The sequence below is a fragment of the Acomys minous genome, assembly GCF_964271855.1.
Source record: "Acomys minous genome assembly, chromosome: 7".
Taxonomy (NCBI): Eukaryota; Metazoa; Chordata; class Mammalia; order Rodentia; family Muridae; genus Acomys; species Acomys minous.
Window position 1 is genome coordinate 108,889,838 of NC_140488.1, and position 27,624 is coordinate 108,917,461.

General features: G+C 39.3%; 1 protein-coding gene across 1 annotated transcript in view; it reads left to right on the forward strand.

Moving 5' to 3' along the window:
* The window catches only part of LANCL3 (LanC like family member 3), a 110,310-nt gene extending 83,730 nt beyond the window's left edge, over positions 1-26,580 (forward strand). The window contains exons 2-5 of the mRNA XM_084790774.1: positions 2,590-2,713; positions 6,360-6,557; positions 13,284-13,491; positions 18,528-26,580. Of these exons, the coding sequence (XP_084646900.1) occupies positions 2,590-2,713; positions 6,360-6,557; positions 13,284-13,491; positions 18,528-18,687 (690 nt within the window). The 3' untranslated portion in view covers positions 18,688-26,580. The remainder of the gene's footprint in view (positions 1-2,589; positions 2,714-6,359; positions 6,558-13,283; positions 13,492-18,527) is intronic.
* The last annotated feature ends 1,044 nt before the right edge of the window (positions 26,581-27,624 follow it).

Consider the following 27,624-nt stretch of genomic DNA (forward strand, 5'->3'; position numbering starts at 1 on the left):
TCGAGGCCAGCCAGGACTACAGAGCAAGTTCTAGGACAGCCAGGGCTACACAGAGAAACCCTGTCTTGAAACCCACCCCCTCCCAAAGAAATATAATGAAAACTTTAAACAACAAGATCGAATATAAAATCAGTTGCTCCAACTAAAAAACAGAATGTTTTCATATGACAGATGAATGGTGGGGGCAACTTACGTAAGTTTAGAGTTGGAAAATCATTTAGAAGAAATATGCTATAAGGTAAAGGAAGGCCCCAAGTCTGAGTGGATGTGACAGTGATGATCTGTAGGAAGATGGCATTCTCCTTGATAGGAAGAAAAAAAGAGATGGGATCAAGAGACAAAGACAGGCAACTAATAAAAAGGAAAGTTGAAATCGAAAGCCATGAAATCGTATCTGGATTCGAGGAACCCAGAAACTGGGTTGTATTTTACTTTCCTAATATTGGGTGAAACAGAGGAAAGCTATGGCTTCCATGATCCGTGTTTTATTGTTTCTGAGCAAGTGGAACTGAGGAGAAAGTAAAATCTTAGGGAAGCTGAACAGCACTTCACCATCCATGTTTCTTTCCATCTCTAGGCTTGTGAGCTTTACTTGTTGCAGTAGACTGTTGTCTACCTCTCATCTCTATCAACAAACAGTGAATTCCCTATAGGGCAAAATGTGACACATGTTTTCAAGAATTTTCGTATGATATCTTGTGAAGGCCTTACTAGAATAGTAGCTCAATAAATCTTAATTGGCAAATTAATGAATAGTTTCCTTTTATATTTTAATATATTTAAATATATATTGTGAAATGGGGCATTAGTATATAGGCCAGGCAAACCCCGAACATGAGATTCTCTTGTCTCAGCCTCCCAAGTGCTTGAACTATAGGATGTGTGCCACACCGAGCAACTATTTCCTCTCTCAGTAATTATTTTTCTAACTAAGTCTTAGATTCGAGGAACCTAGAAACTGGATTGTATTTTACTTTCCTAATATTGGGTAAAACAGGAAAGCTATGGCTTCCATGATCAGTGTTTTATTTAAAAATAATTGGTTGCTCTAATTACAGATATAGATAAAGAAATATAATATATGCATCTTAGGAGAGGGGCCAAAATTCAGTGAGCTTTTTCCTGATTATAGATTCTTTCAATCAGGCTGGATCACTTTTTCCAGGTCACCCTAACCACTACTTTTCTATTCACATTAGCCTTTTTGGAAGCTTGGTGTCCCCAAAGCCAGTGTCGTGTCTATCATGTTCATTGTCTTTAGTGCCAGCACCCATGGTAAGCTTGCAGAGACTGCAGTATAAGCTTAAGAAATGCTCGTGAAAGAAAGGGGGAAAGGGAGGTTGGGGTAAGGCAAAGAGGACTCTGTATTTTATACTTCATGTAGAACTTACTCATCTGTTACCAAAGGCTCCTCTTCCCCCAACCGCAGTTCTGTGTTGGGCACCAAGGATCCAAAATGATGAACTGTCACAATCTTTCCTCTCCAGGGACTGATAGTCTAGTGAGATACAGATCTAAGACAGCCTTGAGTGTTGCATCATAGCAGGAAGCCTGGTGAGAGAGGAAACAAACCAAAGGAAGCATCCAGTTGGCCCCTGAGGGAAGGCAGGTCACAGAACACAGTGCAAACCAGAGGAGACTCAAACTCCCTGACGGTTAGGAGGCTTGGGAACATTTTCATCTTTCTTCATAGTCCTAAAACTGATTACAGACAATTGAGCAAAATGTGAAAGACTCTAAGTCCTTCCATGTCAGCTTTTGTTTATTCCAAGTCCTTTTGATGTTAATGTGATTTTTTTTTTTTTTGGTTAATGTGATTTTTTTTTTTTGTCTTGGCACAACTAACTTTGCTTTCATTCTGGGAATGCAAGTGGCTGCTCTGAATTGGCCGTGCAGTAGCTTGTTGTGGGGACATGGCTTTATAAGCACAGCCTAAATAAATGCCTCCAACCAAAGACCTGATGTGTGGGCCAGGCCTGCAGCATATATTGTATCAGGAGTAGTAGCTTTGTTAAGCCTTATCCATTAGCAACACTATTTGTTCTTTCTTGAGCAAATTCTTGTTCCAGTGACAAGGATTAATGACTGAACATCTAGATGGTGGTCTTTGCATTTTATAACAACCTATCACAGCAAAAGTGTCTGTTTTAAAGTGTTCTGAAGAGGATAGACAAACTTGAATGAAAAGAAGAACCAGTGATAAAAACAAAGCTTTTTTTCTTTTTTCTTTTTTTTTTTTTTTTAATAGACAGAGTTTCTCTGTATAGCCCTGGCTGTCCTAGAACTCGCTTTGTAGACCAGGCTGGCCTCGAACTCACAGAGATCTGCCTGCTTCTGCCTCCTGAGTGCTGGGATTAAAGGTGTGTGCCCCCACAGCCTGATGGGTTAACTCTTATCTCTAGGGTCTGTGGATGTAACTTAATTGTTACAGTGCTTACCTAGTATTCAGGAAAACGTGGAATGCATCCCACAGGTTTTTACATATAGGAAAGGAAGCTGGCGATATGCTGGTGGCCTTTTTAGTGTCTGAGAGGACAGAGATAGAGGTCCTCTTTTGACTTTGGTTTCTTGATTTCTTTCTTTATTCAGGTACTGACCCCAGCACAAATTAAATCCATATGCCAGGCGATTCTGGACTCTGGGAAGCAGTATGCGCTAAAGAAAAGAAAACCGTTCCCCTTGATGTACTCCTACTATGGAACCGAATACTTGGGTGAGTGACACACACACAGGCTGGAGAGCCGCTAATAGTAACCCTGAGTAAAGAAGGAGTGCTTTCAGTTTTGCTATAGGCCATTATTATTCATGAACCAGAAATACTTTAGGACATTTGATAACCAAAAGTTGAGCCAAGCACAGTGGCACACGCCTTTAATCCCAATACCCGGGAGGCAGAGGCAAGAGGATAGCTGGGAGTTCAAGGCCAGCCTGGTCTATAGAGTGAGTCCAGGATAGCAAAAACAAAACAAAACAAACAAAACAACAACAAAACAAAACAATAACAACAAAACAAAACAACAACAACAACAAAAAAGCCAAAACCAAAATTAAAAAAAAGAAAGAAAAAGAAAACCAAAGTTGAGATATAATGTAATATCGTTTCATAGTCTGAATGATAAAAATGTCAGTATTTTAGCATTTATATTCACTGAAGACTAAAGCTTTTATTATATCGGCTGTTTTATTTAGTTGAGGTAGAAGTCTCAATACATCACATAGGCTGTCAGATACTCTGTTTCAGCTTCCTGACATGGCTTAACTTTGTTGAGATACAGCGAAGAGTTGTCACGCTGGTTCTAAGTAGTGGTTTTGCATAGGGGAATAAAATTAGTCCTCTAAGTTTTTAGTGATAGCAGATGCATAACAGGCAACTGAACTGATTTTGACTCTGATTTTGAGCTCTGACTCCTGTGAAGAAAACATGAGTTCCTCCCAGTTTGAGTTCTTACAGCCCCGAGCAAGATTGGTAAGGCCCTTTGGAAGCCACCCTTAAACCATGTCTCTTTCTGTCTACCGTACTTTTTTTTTTCTCCACACACAAAACAGCCTCTTACCTTTAAACTATTATTTATGTTCCTTTTGCCTAGACTGTTTCACGGCCCACAAGCCCTTCATCTCCTTGGAATACCCAGACTACAAAACTCTGTGGGAAACCTTATGGGATGTACTAAGACACTTTCTGTGGCTTAGGGAGGAGGCTGTTGAAGTCTATCTTGAGAATCATTGACATGTTTCAGGTATTTTCCCCCTGAAGCAAGCCGGGTGACATCATGCCCACACTGTCAATGGAGTCCTCCTTGCACCATACTATAATGTGTGACTCACTTGTTCAACTGCCCTGTCAGGTTTTGCGCACGTTCAGGATGGGGTTTCATTCGTTTAGCTTTTGTGATCCTTGGACCTTTGCCACAGAGCGTGCATTTAATGAGGGGACCCAGATGAGCGGAGGGATGGCTAATTAGGAACGTCTATGAGAGTTTTCTCAAAGAAGTTCTACACTCTTTTCTAAGTCTTTGTAGGCCCAGACCCTGAAACAGGATTTGAATACAAAAGATGTATTTGAAATGTGATCCTAGAAAGCATTGAGAGGAGGGTGGAGAAGTGAAACAAGGAAGAGGAAGAGTTTAGTTTACTGTGAAATAACGAGCAGTGCTGGATAACGGAGGCTCTGTGTTAGACTTTTGTGTCGCTTTTACAAATTGCCTAATGTAACAACTTAAGGGAGGAAAGACTTTTTTTTTTTTGGCTTGGGGTTTCAGAAGGTTCATTCTGTTGTCAGCTGGCCATGTCACTTCCGGTCTCATAATAGAGAAGAACATCGTGGTAGCAGAAGCATATGGCAGGGGTTACTCCTCTCATGGTAGATAAGATATCAGGGGACTGGAAGGGTCTGAAGACCTTCAAAGATAGACACCAAGTAGCCTATTTCCTTCAGATAGGCCCCGCATTCTAACGTTTCTGCAATCTCCCAAAAGAGCACCACTCATTGGAGAACAAGAATTCACTGTATAATCTGATGAAAAATATTTCACGTTCAAACTGGAACCGGCTTAGTGCCACTGAGGACTCTTAGCAGCCATATGGGACATGTCTCAGAACTGTCTTACCCAATGGCTGAGGAAATTCAGCCATTTATCTATGTGCTCTCTGGTTCAGTGGCTGCTGCTGCTCCAGGCCTGGTAATTCTGCCTTGTCACAGTGTATTGAGTATATTCTTGTGGCCAGAGACAAAAATAACAGATATTTAAGGCAGGAAGTATGGAGTGCAAAGTGTGTCAAAATACTAGCAGTGTTTTTTAAAGTTCTTTCATTAAAACTTTCATTTATTTATGATTTTTTTCAAGACAGGGTTTCTCTGTGTAACAGCCCTGGCTATCCTGGACTCGCTTTGTAGACTAGGCTGGCCTTGAACTCACAGAGATCCGCCTGCCTCTGCCTCCTGAATGCTGGGATTACAGGCATAGGCATGCATCATGCTTGGCTAATAGTTGTTTTTTTGTTTGTTTGTTTTGTTTTTAAGAGCATCACTGGTGATTTTGGCCATTGATACACATATCACAAGCCAAATTTCTTGTAAATGTGTAAATATTTTCCTGAAAACCCATGATTCTTTCTAAGAATTATTATCAACATATATGTATAATATGTTTTAATATAAAACTAAATAGTATAGTTTAAGTTGTATATGTCATGTATTACAAAATATTTATATGATGTTGTTTATTTGTATAAATAATGAAGAGCTAGTAGAGGAATTGGCCTAAAGGATTATATGGAGACTTATTTCTTAGTGTTTTTGTTCCATTCAGGCCTTTGATGAGTAGATGAGGATTGTCTACAATTGACAAGAGCAATCTTCATTAATCAGCCCACAGGTTCTACATTTATTGTTTCCACAAGCAGTCAAAAAGACATACCTAGAAATAATGTCTAACAAAATCGCCAGGCAACATCTTGTCCAGTTGAGTTGCCGCATAGAGTCACTCATCATTCTCCGGGTACACATCTGTTATAGAGTACGTCACCGCTTATGTTCTAATATTTGTTTTCAAACATGGCTCGTTTTCTGAACTAAATGGGAGAGGTCTTCAAGAGTAGAAGCAAACTCATATGCATCTCTGTATCTCCATGGTAACATAATGTCCAAACACAAGTGTTAATTGTGAAGAATTAAAGAGAAATGTTGCCAAAGAAAAGACTTTTTCTGTTTTGTTCACTCATCTGTCCTTAGGACCTATAGCATCTGGTGCATAGTGGATGTTTAATGCTTATATTTTGAATGGATTAATGGATTATTAGGATATCCAGACCAAATTGTCTTTCAAGTGCTTTGGGAACATTTTCATAAAATCAAATATTCTATGAGGAGCTTAAGAGTTTTATTAAGGGTTTGCTATCCATATGGTTTCAGACATAAATACAAGTCTGCTGTATGACATGGAGGAAGCAGAGAACAGTGTGTGAATGGATGTAGCTATGTTACAATAAAACTTGATTCACAAAAGTAGCCAGTGAGCCAGTTTTGGGCTGCAAGCTGTATTTTTTATGTAGTTTTTTTTTTTGGGGGGGGTTGTTTTGTTTTTTATCAACTCAGTTGTTATAGTACTATATGTGCTTTTGAGTAATTTTTTTTTCTGATACAGGGTCTCTCTGTGTAACCTCAGCTATCCTGGTCTGTCTTTGTAGACCAGGCTGGCCTCGAACTCATAGAGATCCACTTGCCTCTGCCTCCCGAGTGCTGGGATTAAAGGCGTGCACCATCACGCCTGGCTTTCAAATAATATTTTAATGTAAAAAAAAAAAAGCTCATGGGTTTCTTTTCATTAAATTATACTGTTTCTCCTTGTTTGTCCATACAGGGGCAGCTCACGGCCTGTCATCCATTCTCCAGATGCTTCTTTCTTACCATGAGCACCTCAAGCCTTCGGATCGGGAGCTGGTGTGGCAGAGTGTGGACTTCCTCATGGAGCAGGAACAGAATTGCAACTGGCCACCTGAGCTTGGAGAGACCATCGAGAGAGAGAACGAACTGGTCCACTGGTGTCATGGCGCTCCAGGTCTCGCACACACTGGTGTCTGAAAACAGGGTCTTTCATTGAGTTTACCCAAAGCGAGGTTCATTTTCTGAGATTTTGAGGGGTGTTTCTCATCATAAGTCCTAGCTATCGAGTTGAGAGATTTGAAAACTAAGAATATCTCGATCTTTAAAGGATTCCATGGGTTTAAAAATGCCTAACTTTATCCATAATGTTAAACAAGCATTCCCTCAAAATATAATGTGAATCACAAATGTAGTCCAAACTTGTAGGGTCTCTGAGTGGTAGAACGAGTGATTACTGTGTTCAGAATGCTGGTCTTGGTTCCCAGCATGCATGCAAAAAATAGAGTCAGGACCCCAGAATCAAAAGCCAAGGGAAATGGATCGAATTCATTTTGACGATAATATATAATCCATATATCATTATTTCAGTAGGCTACTCATTTCAATATAGAGGTGGCTGGGCTAGGGACACAGCACTGTTGGTAGAGCACTTGATTGGGGCAAAGAAGAACCTGGGTTCAATCCAGAACATTGAAAAAAAAACGATAGGATACATTCTTTACAATGTTGCAAGGTTTAAAATTCAGTGTTGCTGTTACACTTATGTAACATGCTAATCAAATGCTACCTTTCAATGTGTTTTTTTTTTCTTTTTTTTTTTTTTTACTAGAGAAGGTATACATCTGCAGCCTGGTGATTTATATGGTGGGCCCTGGTCTGGTAACATGACTGCTGGTTGTAAATTTCTAATCTCAGGCCCATCGCAACCCAGGGAATCACAATGTGTAACTCAGTCAGTATCCTTATGAAATTTGTAATCTCTAAGTTTGAGATGCGCAGCTTTGAAACTCTTGTTCAACTGGGTATTTCTAGGAATAGCTAATGAAATTTCTAAGGAAATGAAAATCCATCCCCAGTGAATTCAGAAACTGAGCCTTCAAACGTGGCTAGACCTTCATTACCTACCTCTCCCGAGCTCACCTTTTTCAAGTCTCATTACAGCGTTAACTAGTACTTTGGAGAAGGAATAATTTAAGAGAAGCTAAAACAAACAAAGTCAGTGAATTGACAAAGGGATTGAAATATCAAATAACAGTTATTAAGTCTGTTCCTTGACAATTTCATGCCCATATAGTGGTTTATAACTACTTTTGCCTTCTAAAATTTTTGATTATGAATTAATTCAGTTTGCAAGACTGCTTCAAACAAAAGAGCATAACTTTAGATTACAGTTGATTTATCTTTGTCTTCTTACCTGATTTTTATTGCTTCCCTTCCCCCTTTAATTAATGTTCCTTTCAAACTGGAGTTCTGCTTTCTCCTTGATACAGTTTGAGGTGATGAATAATATAAGTCACTGCCTATTGCCATATTTTCTCTGCCTGCCACATTTAACTATGGAAGGAATGGCAAACTGTGTATTTATAAAAGGACCAGGACCTAGTACATTATGTTCAGGTTAACTGCTGCCTGGTATAATTTGTGCCCATTACTTCTTGGTTTGACCTTTTTCAGGGGGGAAACATAGCAGTTACTTACCACGCTGGAAATTATGTTTCTTGTTATGTTCACTACTTCCATTTCCTATTCTCCTTAATCATTGTCAGTGATGGTCTCTGGATAGTCTCCAAGCATGCCAGGATCCTTAAATTTTGGAGATGTCCCAAATACAGAATATATTTAGTTTAGAATATAGAATAGTTTAAAAAGACTCACTGTGCTGGTAAAAACCCTTAATAGAGTGGGAAGATAATTTACTAAGAGGGGTGAATGAGCCTGCTCTTGATGTAGGTGTTTAAATGACTGCTTTTCTGCCCTTTATGTATGCCAAATGTCCTCTGTTTCAGCAGATCATGGGCCATGACATTGCAGCGTAGGATTCATGACACTGGAGACTTTGCTTATCATCCTTTAGCATTCACGCTAAGTGTTTTGAGAAGAGTGGCATAAATATATTGCTTCAAAACAAAAATCATTAAATCTGTGTAATCACTGAAGTATCAAAAAAAAAAAAAAAACAAAACCCTGATTCACTAATGGGATGAGGCCCATTATTTCTGTTAGCCTCGACTCTCACCGAGGAGTGATTATAAAACTGGTTAATGCAGGTCAAAGACAGTCAAGATCTTGCTAGAGTTGACTACAGTAAAAGAAAAAAAAAACCCAACTCTAACAGGAAATGGCCTAGAAAAATAATTTCATTTGTTTGAGAAAAAAATATCTTGAGAATAGATGTATGAGCAGCACAGATGGTTTGGGATGACAGTCCAGTCCTGTGCTTAAAACCCTGCCAGAGAGAAGCTACAACATGGAACTTAACATTAATGCTCTTTTATCTGAGCCACTGTTTCCAGCTGACTTTCTTTCACCCAACCCCAACCAGTGACTGCCCAAGTTATTATGTATGAAATGTACAACTAGTTCTTGACTATAGGTTAACAAATCTGGGGTCTAACTGTAGTTCTATCACTAACCAGCTAAGTGCCCTTGAGAAAAGTCACTTTTTTAAAAACCTGAAATGAACATGTTGAAGTGGAGTAGTGAATCTCGGTATTTTTGTCACCATTGACACAGTTTTACACCTGGACCGTTGCCATTCCTAAGGGCTATAACTCAGATGCTTTTAGAAACACCCACATTTATAAATACCTACAATAACATATAGCTTTCCCCCCCCTCACTAAATGTAATAAAGTATTGCAGGAAGACTCATGTGATCCCTTCATAACCTTGAGCACTCTGAAATACAGGATAGAAGTCATTTGCAAAATCATTAAAAACAAACGCTGTGGCTAAAATAACCTCCTCCACGGCATCAGGTTACATCAGTACTTTGGTAACACTGACAGTGCACTTCCTTTACTCCGTGTGAAACACAGGTGTGAGCAGTTTTAAAAATTCATTCCCCAAAGGCTCTTGGGTAGGTGACTTTGAATAAAGAACAAAGCTTCTGCAGCACAGGTTGGTAACCACATTTTGTAAATGACTTGGCAAAATTACACATCCTAGCATGAACCTGGGTGATGATGCTCCCGTGGGTTGAGACAGTGTCTTCTATGCGGCACAAGTCTCTGGAGATCCCACATTTCAAAGATTTAGTCTCCCAAATCATCTGCATTAAATTATAATTTAATTTCCTGGCTCTGTTTGACAAAGTCATACCCTGTCACTGACTTGTGTTTCATATTGTCAAATGCTAATTAGTGATCCCGGAAGGGGGGGGGGAACAAGTTGTGAAAGTTCCTATCACTGTCAAAGAAACCTGACACCCTTTTCCTTAAGAGAGTCAGGAAGCCTTAGGATGGTTTCAATTAGGCCATAGTGGAAGCTAAGAAATTGAGAACATTTTCAAGGTCGCTACACATATATCATTCTGTGATCCCGGGCTTTGAAAAGAGTACTTGGTACTCTGGCTAGAGCCATAGGGTCTACAGCTTATGACTTCCGGGGCTAATTGCTTGGTATAGAAATTAAACCATCTTGGTCTATCTTCTTTTCTACTCTGCTTCCAGTGCCAGCTTCTGCTAGGTGATAAATGAGATATCACAGAGCCAGTGGACATCTGTGGCACTATATGGTGGCAAAACAACACAACACAGATGAGGAGAAAAGAAAGGAATAGGATAAAGTCCCTGCTCTTTGGTGTTTGACTTATACTAGGGGAGGCAAACAGAGAAACAGATCATTTTCATTTGGTTAGGTATATGCGTTGCGCTATGAATAGCATGAAATAGGAGCCAAGAAAAGAGATTTCTCATGCTGCCTCCAGAGTCAGAGAAGGCTTCCTAAAGAAAGCGATTCCTGGGTTAAGTTGTGCCAAGAAAAATAGAAGGCATCTTCTAAGAATAACGTGGGCACTGAGAAGTGTAGAAGCACCGCAGTTAATCTGGTTTTACAGAAGGGAAAAGCTTCAATCAGAAAATGCAGAAGAGGCCAGCAAGCAGAGCAGGATGTTGATCACAAAGGGCTTTCTGTATCATTTGAAGACACCTCTACAATAGGAAGCCCTTTAGCTTTTCCTTGGCAGAAGCACTTCTCACCCAGCATACTTTCTGAGTGTCTGTAAACAGCACATTCTTGGGGGAACCTAGTAGGCTGCAGGGTTGTAGGACAGACAAACAAAGAAAAGCCAGAGAGGCGTGACTTTCACGGAGACTAGCTTTACTTTGATTCTGGTGGATGCTGATGGACACAAAATATACCCCCCCAAAACCTGGTTCTGTCTTGAGGCAATGGAGCAAGCTGGTTGGATCCATCTATGATAGTCAACTTTGGAGGCCTGAGTACATGCTACTACTATCTGTTTGCCCGTGAGGAAGTCATCAAAGATGAGAATCCAGGAGGTTTGTTAGCAGCCAGCTGTTACAAGAACTCAGACATCGTGTACTTGCTGGTAAGATAAAGGGGGGCTGAGCCAGGTACCTGGTTTTCTGCTCATCCTCCAGCACTCAGATGATAACAGTCTAATAGGCCTTGCCTTCCAGCAGTTATAGGGCAAGGACCCTCCTGTGTGGTCCCATAGCTGTATTTGTATGCACACAGCCTAGTTTGTATCTCCAAAAGCCATTAAAGACAGTGGCCTTTTGAAATCGGCATTTGCCATGTAGTTCATGCTCAACTGGCATCGAAACAGCCACCACATCCTATGAAGTTACTCTTTGACAAGTTTCATTTCCATCTTTCTGCTAGCAAAACAAGCTCTGAGCTATCCTGCCTTTCTTTAGGTCTTTTCTTGCAATACAGTATAAAGATAAGGACATTGTTATGCAAAAATCAAAATCAACCAATTTATAATACAGCGACTTCTAGTAGTTTCCTATTACCCACAGTATGCAGTCTAACAGGCCTAACAGAAACTATCACACCATCCATCATCTGAACTCATGCCTACTTTTCTACCCTGCTGGCCCCTTGGCTAGGATGCTGCCACACTGATCTTGTGGTGTATAGTCTTCAAATGTCTCAGAACCCCTTCGTCTCTGTGATCTTGGTGCCTGATGTGCTTTGCTTGCCTCCTCTTGGGCTTGGAGTTTCCTATGCAGCTTACAAAGCAGAAAATCCCTTCTTCCCTTCAAGGCCTCTCCTGACCGGTTCCCTCAAGACAATTTCACTTGGCTCATCTCCCTAGTTTTACTGACACTACCATTCACCACATGTCCCAGTAGCAACACGGACGCACGCCTTATTTTCTGTTAGTAAAGGGCATATGCCATCGTTAGCATTTCTTTTACATCCCCCAGGGCTAGGACTAGCTATGCAGTTCAGTACAAAATTTTTAAAAAGCGCTTAATAATAATTAAAAAAACACTATTAGGAATCTCAAGATAGTAACAGCAGAAACCCAGCATAGGGCCCTTTGAGAGGCAAGCTCCTTTTGCCCTGCATTATGGCCACACAGAAAACGCTTCTCTATCAAGTGGTATATAAATACTTTGTTCAAAGCAATGAAAGGCAGAGCGAATCTTAGTGAGTGAGTTCCTCAAGATATCTACTCCATTCAAGGCCATGGCTTCCCACTTTTTATATGTACTTTTGGAGGGTGCTGGGCATGAACTCCAGTGCCTCACTCTTGCTAGATCAGTATTCTACCATTAAGCAAGTTCTTTTTTTTTATTTTTATTAATTTATTCTTGTTATATCTCAATGGTTATCCCATCCCTTGTATCCCTCCCTCCTGCTTTCCCCTTACTCCCCTCCCCTATGACTGTGACTGAGGGGGACCTCCTCACTCTGTATATGCTCATAGGGTATCAAGTCTCTTCTTGGTAGCCTGCTATCCTTCCTCTGAGTGCCACCAGGTCTCCCCCTCCAGGGGACATGGTCAAATATGAGGCACCAGAGTACATGTGAAAGTTATACCCCACTTTCCACTCAACTGTGGAGAATGTTCTGTCCATTGACAAGTTCTTAAAAGACCCTTGGGCATTCTGTATTGGAGAAAAGTAGGCTATCCAGGAGGCAGAGTCATCCTGGATGACTATTATCTTCCCTTATGAACATCCAGACCTTGCAACTTGGAGAAAAGAATCTCAATTAAGAGTTGACACGTGTCTGGTCTCTTCTCTTGCTTCCGGGTTGTGCATTGCCTTTGTTGGCAAGTTTCGAAGGAATGTGTCTTTCCATGGAATGCTGGGCACGGGAAGGACTCACTTCAAAGCTGAAGTCGAAGTCTTACTGAGGTTGTTTGATTTTTGCGCTGTTATTCTCGGAAAGACTCCTAGTTTTGCTCTTAAGGAAAAGGGTATTGTAATAGATATGTAAACATTGCAAATTCTGACCGTCTATGGGGTTAATTAGTAAGCTGAGTAAACTGCCCTTTAAAACAGCCCATGTGCATAATGTTTCCCAGTATGTATGCATCATTAAATATTAAGTCATTTGTAAAGAAAATAGATCATATTAGTCGAGATACTTCAGTCAAAAGGCTTCTCTTTCTCCAGCAGCCAGCTCCATGGCAGAATTAAAACAACTTAAACTAATAACACTGGAAAAAAAACACACTCTTCTGTAGAACATTCTATAGTCTTGCTACTGAAAGCGTAGTGCCTAGAAGTAGGCTTGCTGGAAATGTAGGGGTGTCTCAAAACAAAAGAAAACAAAAAGGAAATGCGGTGTCTCAGGCTACATCTTAGACACACTGTCTTAGAATGCTTGGAGATTTGTGAGGCGTCCACCTCTGAGAAGCTGTGCGTTATTAAAAACCTCGAAAGTCACCTCTTACTGTCTTTTGATGTTTTTACAGGAATTGCTTATCTGTTTGCCAAAGCTTATCTCGTTTCCAAGAAACCACAGTACTTGGACACGTGTATCCGATGTGGGGAGCTAACATGGCAGAAAGGCCTGCTGAAGAAGGGGCCTGGGATTTGCCACGGGGTAGCTGGCAGTGCCTACGTCTTCCTTCTGCTCTACCGACTTACAGGAAACTCGAAATACATCTACCGGGCCCAAAGGTCAGCTGTTTCCATGTGCATATTCTTAGAAATCCTTTTATTTTCCTTATTTGAGGCAAGATCTCACATTTACTAGGCTGGCCTCAAATTCACTATATAGTGAAACAATGACCTTGAATTTCTGATCTTTCCTACTTGCATCTTCCAAGTTCTGGAATCACAGGTGTCCCCTCCACACCAGTTTGTCTGCTAGGCTAGTACTCTACCCACTGAGCTACACTCTGAGTCCTAGGTTTTGAAATCATTTTGTCCTTCCTTCCTTCCTTCCTTCTTTTATTTATTTATTTAGTTAGTTAGTTCATTTGTTTGTTCATTCATTTGGTGCTTTGTTTTGGTTTGGCTTGGTTTGGTTTTTCTGAGACAGGGTCTCTCTGTGTAGCCTTGGCTGTCCTGGATTTGCTTTGTAGTCCAGGCTGGCCTTGAACTCATGGAGATCTGCCTCCCTCTGCCTCCCAAGTGCTGGGTGGGATTAAAGGCGTGAGCCACAGCACCCAGATGAAACTTGAAATCTTTTATTTTATTTATTTATTTATATTTTTTGAAACTTGACATCTTAATCTAATTAATTTTCTAAGTCGGCAATATAGCTACCCAGTTTCAAGTGTGTAAAACAGGAACACAGGAGCCAGGCCCTCCAGCCATTTAGGTGACTTTCCTGGAGGCAACAAGAATATTGTCTGTGAAATCAACATATGGGAATATATATATCAAACTCTGTCCTTTTTATACAGGTACTAGTGCCTTTTTATTTTGCTGCTATACTAGATCAATGCATAAAGGGCCTCTTCTATCATTTTTGTTAAACATTCTTATTTTAGGCCAGGCATGGTGGTGCACGCCTTTAATCCCAGCGCTCGGGAGGCAGAGGCAGGCTGATCGCTGTGAGTTCGAGGCCAGCCTGGTCTACAGAGTGAGTCCAGGACAGCCAGGGCTACACAGAGAGACCCTGTCTTGAAAAACCAAAAGAAAAAATATTTTACTCCAAATTGTTTCTAATATTTTTATTATAAATAGTGCTACCTTTTATTACACATATGGTTGGATTATCATTTCCTGCCTGCTGTCTAGGAAGGAACGTAGGCTACAAAGGAGGCACAGTCATCTTGGATTACTAATCTCGTTCACTGTGAGCTTCCAGACCTTGCCATTTTGGGGAAATAACTTCTATCAATAATTGTCACTTCTCTTGTTTCTGCCCTTGCTTCTGTAATGGATACTGCTTTTGTTAACAAGTACATTCCTAGAAGTAGAAATTTTCAGTTAAGAATATATATGTGGACTTTATTCTCTGAAGCCCTGATACAGATGGAAAATCAGATGTAGAACAGACAGAATTGTTCGGAAAAGAAATAACTTCATACTGATTCACTTTATTTACTGTGCCAGAAAAACTCTGGATGAACTGTAAATGAACTGGTAAAACCCGAGCAGCATGAAATCAGTATCCCCTTTGAAGGCTCTTGGAAGCTGTCTATCTAAGTTGTCACAAGAGGTCTGGATTTTCCTGTGTGGCACTTATGGCTTCTCAGCTAGGAGGCTTCTCATTGACCCACCCCATCATCCATATGATTTGATTCCTTTGTATCCATGTTGTCACTTGGTAGAGGCCAAAGAATAGTCCCTCGTGGTTGTGATACTTTCTGTGAAAGGGATATGCCCAGAATCATATTGGCTGTGTGACCACAACTTCCTCATTTGTAACGTATGGCAAATAATGGCCACTTCTCAGTGGTATTGGCTAGTTTGAATAAGTTAACACATGTAAATACTTGTGTTATTTTATTTATTTGTTTATTTGTTTTTTGAGACAGTTTCTTTCTGTTATCTTGGCTGTCCTGAACTTGCTTTGTTGAGCCTGTTGGCCTGGAACTCACAGCAATTCACCTGCCTCTGCCTCCCAAGTGCTGGAATTAAAGGTGTGAGCCACTGCTCTTAGCTATTTATTTATTTATTTATTTATTTATTTTGGAGACAGAGTTTCCTTGTGTAGCCTTGAATATCCTGGACTTGATTTGTAGACAGGCTGGCCTCAAACTCACAGAGATCTGCTTGCCTCTGCCTCCCTGAGTGCTGGGACTAAAGGCGTGTGCCCCTGCGCCTGGTTTAACTTAAAATTTTAAATGAATAATTTTAGTTTGCATAGATTTATTTCATTGTTTTAAGCAACTAAATGATTGTTCAATGAAGTTGTACCATAATTAATTCAACTTGAAATAATAGAAACTTGTCATGTGTTTAATATTTACTAATAAAGGCAAAATTGCCTCAACTATACCATATACATTGAATATAATGAAGCTATTATATATATATATACACATATATATGTGATAGCGGTAGAAGCATTTATGTAGGAAATATTTGAAAATTCCGTATACCCTTTTTTATCTCCAAGTAATGGAAGTAGAGTCTCATGCATGCTAATGCAGGCCAGCTGTCTATCACTGAGGACTCTATCCCTGGCCTAAAAGTTTAGAATCGAAATCTTCAGGTTTATAAGTGTTTCTTAGCCTAAAATAAGCCTACCTTTATCCTTTCCCTTCCCCCCTTTTCTTATCATGCTGATTATATTAGTGATTGTAACTCTTGCACAAAATTTGCTGTAAATATTTTCCTTTATTGCTGTTTCTTTTTTCCTTTAATTTTTTATTGTACTTTGTGTGGATGTTTGGCCTGTTATATATGTCTGTGTACCGTGTGTGATCCTGATGTCCTCAGAGGCCAGAGAAACAAACCAGATTTCCTAGTACTACAGTGAGAGGCAGTGAGTGAGAGTTGCCACGTGGGTGCTGGGAATCCAACCCTAGCTCTCTGAGAGAACAGCGAATGCTGTTAGCTGCACAGCCATCTCTCCTGCCCCTTTCTTTACCATTTCTCCCCATTTGTTCCTAAACGTTTGTCATATGAAAGCACTAGGTATTGTTCTTGTGAAAGTCATCAATTTTCCTGTGAGGATTTCTGTACTTTGTATTACTTATAAAATTATCTTTACTGTTATAACAAAAGGTAATTAATACTGACAGTTGTTCTTTCGTGATTTTATTTATGGTTGTGAGCCTAGCCTTTAACGGCTGAGCCATCTCTCCAGCCCCGTGATTTTATTTTAACACGCAAAGAGTTTATTCATCTTGATATGATTTTTCTTTCTTTCTTTCTTTTTTTTTGGGGGGTTTTTTTTTTTTTTTTTTTGGTTTTTCGAGACAGGGTTTCTCTGTGTAGCCTTGACTGTCCTGGACTTGCTTTGTAGACCAGGCTGGCCTCGAACTCACAGCAATCTGCCTGCTTCTCCCAAGTGCTGGGATTAAAGGCGTGCACCAGCACGCCAGGCTTAGATATGATTTTTTCATTGGTGCTAGACTGTTTTCTACTTTTGGTCGATGAAAAACTCTTAGCATAGCACTGTGATTTGACAGTTCATATTTATCACAAATTGAAGTTTTATGAATGAACCGCATTGTTTGGGGGACTTTCTTACGTGCCATTTTGCTACTTTTATATTTTATTGCTTACTTCTAATTTTTCCTTACTACTGTTCTTGATTTTATTTTCCAATTTTAGGACCAATTTGTCAGCTTTAAAAGCAGTCCTATTTGGAAGAATTTCACCAAATTACAGGTTATTTCCATGAGAATTATTAATGTCTTTAAAATAGCAAAGTTTCCCATTCAAGATCATGGTATACGTTTCCATTTATTTAAGTTGTTAAAATGTCACTTGGTCATTTTTTTTTCTCAGACAGGGTTTCTCTGTGTAGGCCTGGCTGTCCTGGACTCACTTTCTAGACCAGGCTGGCCTCGAACTCACAGCGATCCACCTGCCTCTGCCTTCGAGTGCTGGGATTAAAGGCGTGTGCCACCATGCCCTGCTTTTGATTGATTCTTAAAAGGCATTTTTTTCCTTTTTTCTTTCATTTTCTTTTTCTTCTTTTCTTTTCGAGAAAGGGTTTCTCTGGCCTGGAGCTCTCAGAGATCTGTCTGTCTTTGCCTCCCTGAGTGTTGGAATTAAAGGCGTGCACCACCACACCCGGCTAAAATGCCTTATTTTGTGTTGTTTAAAAGTATAAAATCTTATTTAAGTGCTTACATAATCAAGGAAACAGTTGATAGAAAATAAGTAAGAATGAAATTGCATTTTTTCCTCTTTATTTAGAATGCCTGCAACAAGTCCGAGGGCCCTGGAAAAGATTAAATAAGCAATTCCTTATTCTAGGACCCCTGGGTGGCAGCAGTAATATAAATTTATGACAGTTCCACGTCTCAGATCTCACCAGCATCAGAAGTGGTGATTATTTTTGTTGTTGATGAAAAAATGAATAAAATCAGTTAAAAACAATGACATAGGTGAGAGCACTTGAAAGGCTGTCAACTACTCTACAGTTAATCTAAATAAGAAGTAAAAGTCAAAGATTTTCGAGGTCAGTGGCTTGTTCTAAAGGTGGATTGTCTTAACAGCAATGCTTCATAGTTGAATTTGCTATTTGATGTCATCATTATGAAACGTTGCTGGCATCTTCCCATTCATCTTAGTCCTTCGCTGCCCACAGCTGACTGTGTAAAATTCTGTACATTTAGTTTCAGCCTCTGCTGTCTGTCACATATAAATGAAACCTAGTTCAGAAATAATATGTCTCCAGAAACACAATATATTTAGATTTTTTAAAGGGCCAGTGATCTATCACTTTGCTTCAGTTCAAGACAAATATAAGTAGGATGATTATGCTGACTTTTCTACTTTTAATTATTGGACAATGGAAGGAACAAAATTTCAGACAATGCCAATGTACTTTGATTTGCAACTTCTAAAAATAGTTGGATTTGTGTGCCAACAAAACCTATTGCAAAACATAAACACTTATGTAACTGGTCTCTTTCCCCCCCCAAAGAACAGAGTTTTCTTGAATTAATTACACAGTTCTGAAAAGAAAATGACACTGAAACGTTAACTTCACAAAAGACCAGCATCCCGTGGCTGGTCATAAGAACACATTCATATTGAAACGGTTCCTGTTTTTTTTTTTTTTTTCTTTTTCTTTTTAGGTTTGCTCAGTTCTTATTCACTGAAGAATTCAAAGCCGGCTCACGGGTTCTTGAAAGCATATACAGCTTGTATGAAGGCTTCTCTGGGACTGTTTGCTTTCTCATTGATTTGCTACAGCCCAATCAGGCTGAATTCCCTCTCTTCAGCGTCTTTGTTTAAAAGGCTCCATCTCCTGTTGCAGCTGGCTGAAGGCCTCTGAGATTTCCTGAGCCTCCTCTAGGCAGTTTTCCACGTAAATCCACATCCAACGGTATCGCAACCATGAGCCTTCACATTGCTGCCAGAAGCATGAGATCAGTCTGCTGAGGACGGCGTGATACCAGAATCGAGAGAGAGAGAGCCTGCCAAGCAAAGATGCCACACCTCATCTAAAAACCACAGACTTAACGTTTCAGGGGAGAGATGTAAAACCCCCCCAAGAGAAAAGGGGAAAAAAAATAACAAGACAAAAGTGACCCGGAGATGGTGGGGATAAAATGCCAATGCTTTCAAACTGAGGAGCAAATTTGACCATCTGTGTATTCCCTCTAACCCTAAATTCAGAAGTAAAGGCCACCGGGATCGAAAGTAATTTTGCCTTGTTAAAAACTGTTAGCAGGGAGCAAGTGTCAGGGTGAAGGACATGAACAGAAACAATTGATCGTCCTAGGCCTTTACTTACTGAAGTTCATGATGTTTTTGAGTGGAGATATTTGCATATCTGTGCATTTTTTAAAAATCACTGTCCTGGGCACTTAAAAAAAATCATACATAACTTATTTTGAACACTGAAATTTGAAGCTGCCGTGGGCCTTAGAATATCTCTTTTCTTAGTTCCCTTCTCTTTCCTAGAGCTCAGAATAGTAAGATTCAGGGTAGGCAGGTGTGTAGCTTACTAGCTTAGTCTGTAACTTGTTTAGGATGCACAAAGCCCCAGTTCTGTGCCTAGCACCACAAACAAATAAGAAACAAGACAAAAAATAAAACAAACAAAAACACCAAAAAAAAAAAAAGAAAGAAAGAAAGAAAGAAAAAAAAAGAAAAGAAAAACCGGAAGTCAGGACAATTCATACCTAGCAAATAAGTGTTATTGTCATGTGTTTGTCTCAATTTGAAATATAAGCTGTATAGTGTGGCTATTAGAATTTTTTCAAATGCCTTTATCTTTGTAATCTCTCTGAAGCTATTAGACTGTAATATATGCTCTCGGTAAATAGAGCTCATCTCAAAAATCAGGGTAATTCATTTCTGTATTTCATAGGTTACTGTGAGAGCTACGAGATGAGAAAAATAGCAGTGGTTGTAGAAAGCATGTTACTCCATTTCCTCCTGTTTGGCTAAGAGTGGCATGAACTCCCTGGCTGGTCACCTTGCCTTGACAACCACAGGACATGCTAGACACCAGCTATCACCTCAGTTGATACTAGGTGTCATATCAAGTTTACTTCTGCTATAAATGCAAGTTATAAAAATGCTTCAAGTCCATAGTGGATTGTTGAACACCAATAGCAGCCAATACACAGAACATGAGTTTTCTGCAGTCCTGGTATCTAACCACTGAAGTTCAGACATCATATTAAGGAAACAGTTGTGGTATATACGATGCCATTATTTCAGTATCATTAGATATTTGGATAGGTATATGTATGTAGGTGTGTGTGTGTGTGTGTGTGTGTGTGTGTGTGTGTGTGTGTATGCAACATCTATCCCCATATAAGCTGAAACACTATTTGAACTGTAGGTAGACTTTGAAGGAGTTAGGTAATAAGCTACTGCCTGGAAACATTTGTGTGTGTGCTGCCTTGTGTGTGACCCAATGGATTTGTGTGGCTTTGGTTGCACGTTGTATGTATGATCTTATTTTGGAATAGAGGACCCCTTGTATTCATAGGATTCTCAAAGAATCTTACCAAAGAAAAGAACTGTCTTTTTATATTTTATGACTCTTTGATGTTTACAATCATCAACACAATCTCGGACAAAATAAGTTTTGCAAAATATGTACCTTGTTGGCATATTGTCCCATGTTCACACCCTCAGATTTCAACATATAAAATTGGCTTCCATTGCATATCTGTGAAAATAGTGTTCTAGGTAAAATTTAGATTCCAGAAAGGTTTTTTTGTGTGTGTTGTTGTTGCTTTTTGTTTTTTGTCTGTTTGTTTGTTTGTTTTTTTGAGAAGGGCAAGCACCTTTTGGAAACTATTAAGGAAGATGCTGTCCACAGAATGGACTCCTTTTGAAAGGACAATGACAGCACTTCACCATCTCATTTTAAATGAATTTTGCATGGGCCCTCCAGGCTAAAGGTAATAACCAGCCAAAATTCGGGCTTTTTAATTACATGAATACATGCTTTTTATTGTGTCTGAGAAGCCACTCAGTGTGTGTTATGGTGACTTTCCTGAAGACTTAGAGCTAGGAAGGAGCAGAAACAGAAAGGTTTCTCCTTTCAAGTCTGTTTGCTCAATATTCTAGATTAGAAATCTGCAAGCACCACAGTAAACAAATTACCCCATCCCCTCAAAGGTACCTCTTACTTAAAATATGCCCACCCTTTTCCACCATTCATCATACAGAATACAAACCCAGAGGACTAGGAAACAACACATAGATGTGTTGTATCTGTTATATTTATAAATTTATAGGAGCCTTTAGAAGAACTGGACCTACCTTAAAAAAAAGATTTATTTATTATTTATAAAGTATTCTGCCCAAATGTTTGCCTGCACACCAGAAGAGAGCACCAGATCTTATTATAGATGGTTGTGAGCCACCATGTGGTTGCTGGGAATTGAACTCAGGACCTCTGGAAGAACAGACAGTGCCGTTAACGTTTTTAACTTGTCATAGAGTTACTGTAACTTTGTGATGATCACTATGAAAAGGTTACTCTTTTTTTTTTTTATCATATCCAAATAGTGATCATGTTTGGGTGTGGTCTTTCTGTAGCACCATCTCAGTAAATTTGAAACAAGAATATACTTTTATTTGGCTGTTAAGCCTATCATTGAAACTTTTCATTTTCCTGAGAGAAAAGTGTTATTTATTTGGGAGGACCCTCTTCTATCTTATTTTCCCAAGAGAGGGAGGAAAGACACATATTTTTAGTAGGAAAGTAAGTCATGTCATTTATTTCATTATCAGTTTCATGTGTGGCAATATCCTTAATGTTGAAGCTTGCTGCTACCTTCAATAGGCATTTTGAAAAGATTTTTAAAAATTATTTTAAAGCACATGTATGTGTGTAGATATGTGCATAAGAGTGCTGGTGCCTGTGGATGCCAGAGGTGTTATATCTCCTTGGAGATGCAGTTATGGACAGTTCTGAGACATTTAATGTGAATTCTGGGAATGGAAATGCAGCTTGGCTCTCCAGCAAGAGGAGGGCCCATGCTCTTAGCTGCTGAGCCATCCCTCCAGCTCTTACTGTGTGACATGTCCACCACTATTCAAGCTTTACTACTGTTTACTCTGTAGGACAAAAACAATTATGAATGCTGAGTGGAGATGTTTGAGGGCTCATTAAAGCAGTCTTAACAATAAGGAAGGAGGCGACCTTATACTTCAATAGCAATATATTTTGTAAAACACTGCAGGATGTGGCATGAATACAATTAGACATTTCCCTCTACACATTAACTGTATTTATTTTACCCAATCTCGTTGCATTTAACTTCTTGTCAGCTTATAACCTGATATTTAAATAGAATAGAAGTCTGACTGTATATTTCCCACTGTTTTTTCGGCAATTAACGATGTTGTTAAGATAACAGTCTTCAATTATGACAATTCATTATACAGATAGAACAATTTTTTGGGTCCATAGTGATTCCCATCTCTTCCTCTGGCAACTGACTTCTTTAGCTTTCTTTGAGATTTTTAATCAAAGTGTTATGCAAATTGTTTTGGCTTTGTAGAGAGCAAAGCTCAGTAATTTTGGTGCAAGAAATCCAAGTTTGGGATGTGTAACTAGGCTAAGAAAGGATACACAGGCTGAGGGTGAAACTCAGTGGTAGGACACTTGTAGCATGCATGCAGCCCTAGGTACTTATTCTACCATTAGGAACAACAATAACAAAACAAAGAGAGAAAGAAAAGAAAATACACAATTGGAAGGAAACAGCAAAGTCCAGAGAACCACGTCAGGAATTCCAAAGCCTTGTTCTGCCACTTTCTTGAGGTGACTGTATACAGTAGGTGCCTTGTCTAGTTCACGGGCTTGTCATAGGGGCAACTTGTAATATACAGGCTCTTTATTACTTACAAAAGCTTCTATATTTTATGTTCCTACTATGTGCAGAGAAAGTTATGCTCAGTTAATATTAAAAAGGAACAAGCAAAAGACCACATGTCATGTATTGATGCAGGGCTTAAGGTCCAGGTCACTAGATGGGTAAACTCCAAGTGTGTTCATTTTATATTCCACCACCAATTCTGACTGTGGTGTTTGCACCTCAGAAGTTTCTGAATGTACCCCCAGAGGATTGCCTGGTGTGGCCTAGAAGCCTTATTTTTTTGTAACCCAAATATTTATTTCACTTACTGAGAAAAAAGGACTGTCGTGTCAATAACTCAAGAAAAGGGGCAGCCAGGCCAGATCTATGTAGCAAAAAATGAATTGGGAAATAAGGATAATTTCACATTGACTTTGATCCCCACTTTAATGTGGTCCTCAGAGGTGTGTGACCTACAAGAATTGAATTATACTGCTTCTGAGGCCTCCCTTAAATTATTTATTGAATATGTCTGAAATTAATAGCTGGAGTGATTAGCCCTCAAGTTTATTAAGGCCATGTGATCTTAGCATTAATTTGGCTAGGAAAGCAGGTGAGAAGGCAGGGTAAGGGTTAGGGGATGCTTCCCAAAGCCCAGCATCTGAAAGGAATTTGCATATGTGTGCTTAGTGGGTCTTACCAATGGGTTTTCTCGCTCCCTGGAATCTCTTTAATCCTAAACCACCTTCAATTCAGCATTTTTCATCCTCTATCTCTAAATAGCTCGTTCGGATAATGGATTTTCTTCTCCGTCTGTTTAATCACACACATGACCTCTTTTCTCCTGGGAAGGCAGGCTTCCTTCTTACTCCTGTCCACATCTGTTCTTAGCTAAGAGCACAGGGCTCTTACACTTGACTCCACTTTGGACAAAAGGGCTGACTTCAAGGTCAGTAGCAGCAAGAATTGGGAGTATTCCAAGGTCAGATCACAAGTCTAGGGCAAGCTGCCACAAGAGTACCCGTGCTGTGAGAATAAGGTTGTGACTGCACGTGTTGTGCTTCCGCCCCATCAAAGGGACTGGTCATATTGTTTTTAGTGTCATAAAAGACAGAAACTGAAGTTGTTCCTATATGGACTTTGCCCATGGTCAGAAGTCCTTGATCGGGGGTGCAATCTCTCCCCTTACTTTGAAATTGAAAACATTAATGGATTGGGACCTAATGGGTGATGGTGATGATGTTAATTGTCCTCTTCTTTAAATACTGAACTTTGTCCTTTCTATCTAGATCCCTATACGCATAACAAAGTCTCCTCTGTGGGATTCTGTGCATCTTTATTTCCTTTCGGGGCACCTGTTAGTCACCCATTCTGAATGAACTTTGAAACGTTATTTAAATGGGAAACCAAATCTCCTGTAGTTTTGTTCTGCATTGGGGTGGAAGGAGAGCTGGTAAACTGTATGGCTCCAGTGAACAGACTTTTCTTTATACTCAGAATCATCTAAAAGGCAAGACAGCTCATTAGTTATAGAACGATCACTTACTAAATTGAAACCAGCAGATATGGCTTTAGTCTTACATATAGAAACAGATCTTCAACAGTACCCCAATACACCCTCTCTTCTCATGCTTTCCGGAAGGACTCCAAGAGAGCGGAGATGGGAGAAACATCTGAGTGTGTATATGTGTAAACAATTCATACATATAGACTAGTGCAGCTCTGCTGAAATTTTCCTCATGTTTTTTGGGTGTGATATGTTCCTCAGCATATAGCCCTGCATTGTGTGTGAAGTAGCTGTGATGTAGCAATCAGTTGCAAGAAGACATAAACTCTGTTGCATGTCTACTGTCTTCAACAAATGACCGTACTACAATGTATTTTAGTGGGATGTCTGATACCATCCCCTGATGCTTTTCTATCTGTGTGTAAGTGGCAATTATCATTAAAATAAGTTATGCCACTGAATTAGGTTCAGGTTGAAAGTAGTAATACTTACATGTGGATATATTCAAATAAGCAGATCGATTCACATAATCGTCTTGCCTCTGTCTTTTAGGACTTTAGTATATTGATATTAGAGGTGTCTTCTGAAGACTGTAGCAGCAGTAGACTCCTTTTCCTCTTGAAATTCAGTATATTTTGTATTACTTAGATGTTCCATATAGGAGTACCAGTGGAGTGCTCTGAGTGCAATACTTTGGTCTCAGAATCTGGTAAAGGACAGTCCACTCTCTAATAACAGAAGAGCTCTTCCAACTCGAAACTTCTTGGGGGAGCTCTTGGAAGATAGGTCTGAATTTTAATCTCTTGGATGTAGTGACACTAAACCAAGAGAATTTTTAAAAATGGACTTTGTAGAAACAGTGCTACAGGTTGAAAAGCCATATATAACCGGGGAATGGTCAAGCATCATTTACTAGTGTGAAGAGAATCTACGTCACCAAAATGGTTTTCATTTATGCACAGCTCACAGTATTTATAAACACATGATTGTATCATTATGGGGTTTAAAAAGTTCATCTTCCTAATGGTACATTTCATAGGCAGCAAACCAGTGCAATTCCTTAATCTTTTAGGGTCATACCAAATAGCACATTGTCATTATGGTATAACAGCTTACTGCTAATTATCCCTAATATCAAACAAGCACCATAGTTTAACGTACTATTCACTGTCAAAGACTGTTCAATAAATTAGAATTGTTAATAAAGTTGTGCTTTTTTTTTCTGTATTTGTCTGTATAATTACGAGTAAAACAAAATCATAAAATGAACCAAATAATAGGAAACAGTTATTAGTACTTTTAAAAATTCCTTTAATTTTTATTAACATTAAATCCAACATCACTTATGTGTTGTATGTAGCAAGAATTTTGAAATACTAGCACACCAATTGAGAGGCTTTGTAAAGATGCTTTTTTGCCAAAATCATGTTACTTCATTTCTTGCTAATTATTATATTTCCTTAGTACTTTGAGATGTTTGAAAGATCTATCAGTGGCAGTTCTAAACTTAGTGCAGAAGAACATTTTACTAAGCATTTTACTATATTACAAAGTGTTGTACTATGGGATTTTATAATAAAACCAAATTCTCAAGTATTCTGGCATATTACATATGATTTCTGACATATTACATATGATTATACCCAAACAGCATTTTCTATAAGTCTATTACAGCAATGCGTACTTTGAAAAACCCATAGTGGGTATTTTGTTCCTAGTGAGGAAATATATTGCAATATATGATGTTGATTTTTAATGAAAATCCACTTATGTGTTTAGCAGGGAAACTAACCTCCAATTGTATATGTTCTTCTGAAGGAAAATTCAGAAAGATGCGGTGCCTATGATAAGTTAATGTGCAGACTGTGACTAAGAAGAATCAACTTAGAAATGCTCATCAGATTTTAGCTTTTGTTATCTGTTGTTCCAGGAGCAGGAAGGACAATTGCCAGTTGAATTTGCTTCAGCTTCACAGAGAAGGTTGCTAACAGTCCACTGCATGGCGTAATAAAACCTCTTGAGCAGCAAGACTGACTCAGAAACTTTTAACTGCTGTTATAATATCCCAAAACACTGTGATCTTTCCAATGTGCTTTCTGCATTAGTTTTGTACTGTAGAAAACAATCTGTTACAAACTGGACTTTATTGTGTTTAAAAGTGACGTACGTCTCTGGCTTATTGCCCAACTGCTCCACACGGTCCGCTTCATAATGTAAAACCTGTGATAATCCTTTGCCTTAAAATCAGATGCTAAATAATTACTGTGTTCTTAATGAATCGTTCGTAGCTACCCCGTTAGTTTTCCTTTAAAGCTTAACTATGATGTCAAATAAAATATTACACTAATACTCTGCAGAGTGCTGCTGCTTATTCTGTTTGTGCCTGTGTGTATCTGCATCCAAGTCATGGTGGCCTGCTGGCTTCTATAAATAGGCATTCGTAATCCTTTTGGAGAAAGGGCCTGGTACTTCTCAGTCCTTGGCTGAAATCTCCCCTCAGACCTTTAAATAGATTTCCCCATGTCAAGGCACCAACCCAGTAAACAGTCCCACCTGTCCGCTCTTTCTATGCTTAGTCTTGTCTTGACAGCTTAAGAATCTTCACATTTTATTTACGTCATTTTCCAAAATAGAAAAATGCCCAAGATGCCTGAAAATTAAAATCACCCAATTTCTTCATGGAAAATGATCTTAGAAGGTATGAGGGACTCTCTCTCTCTCTCTCTTTCTCTCTCTCTCTCTCTCTCTCTCTCTCTCTCTCTCTCTCTCTCTCTCTGTGTGTGTGTGTGTGTGTGTGTGTGTGTGTATGTGTGTGTTGGTCAGGGGGCGTCCCTCTTGATGTCCAAGAGTTTAGTCAGCATACTCAGGACATGTGTCCAGGGCAAAACCAGACAAAATCCCAGCACTTGAAAACTGAAGTAGACACAAATTCCAACCCCTGACCAAGAAGGTATTTGCAACTGATACATACTGGGAGGGGTGAAGTTCTATTTTTTTTTTAAAAATGTTGTTCGTTTTTGTTTTGCTTTGTTTTGTTTTTCAACTGCCAGTGAGTAAGTATATCAGCCACACTCTAGGGCAGGGCCCTCATGGTCAGGTGTAGTGGGCCAACTCAAAATGGACCCCATGGTTTTTTGTGTGTGATTGTTGTTTGTTGGTTTTGACATTTGTTTGACTTACTATTTGCTTTTTGTTTTACGTAGTTTTTTTTTCCTTTTTTTTTTTTTTGAGGGCGGAAAGCATGAAGTCGAGTGGGTAGGGAGGTGAGGAAGATGTGGGAGGAGTAGGGTAGGGAAAAGAATATATTTAGAATATATTGTATTAAAAACTTAAGCAAACAGCTAAGGGTTGGCACACCAACAGAGGTATGTGTTGGGCTAGCAAACTGTTTCC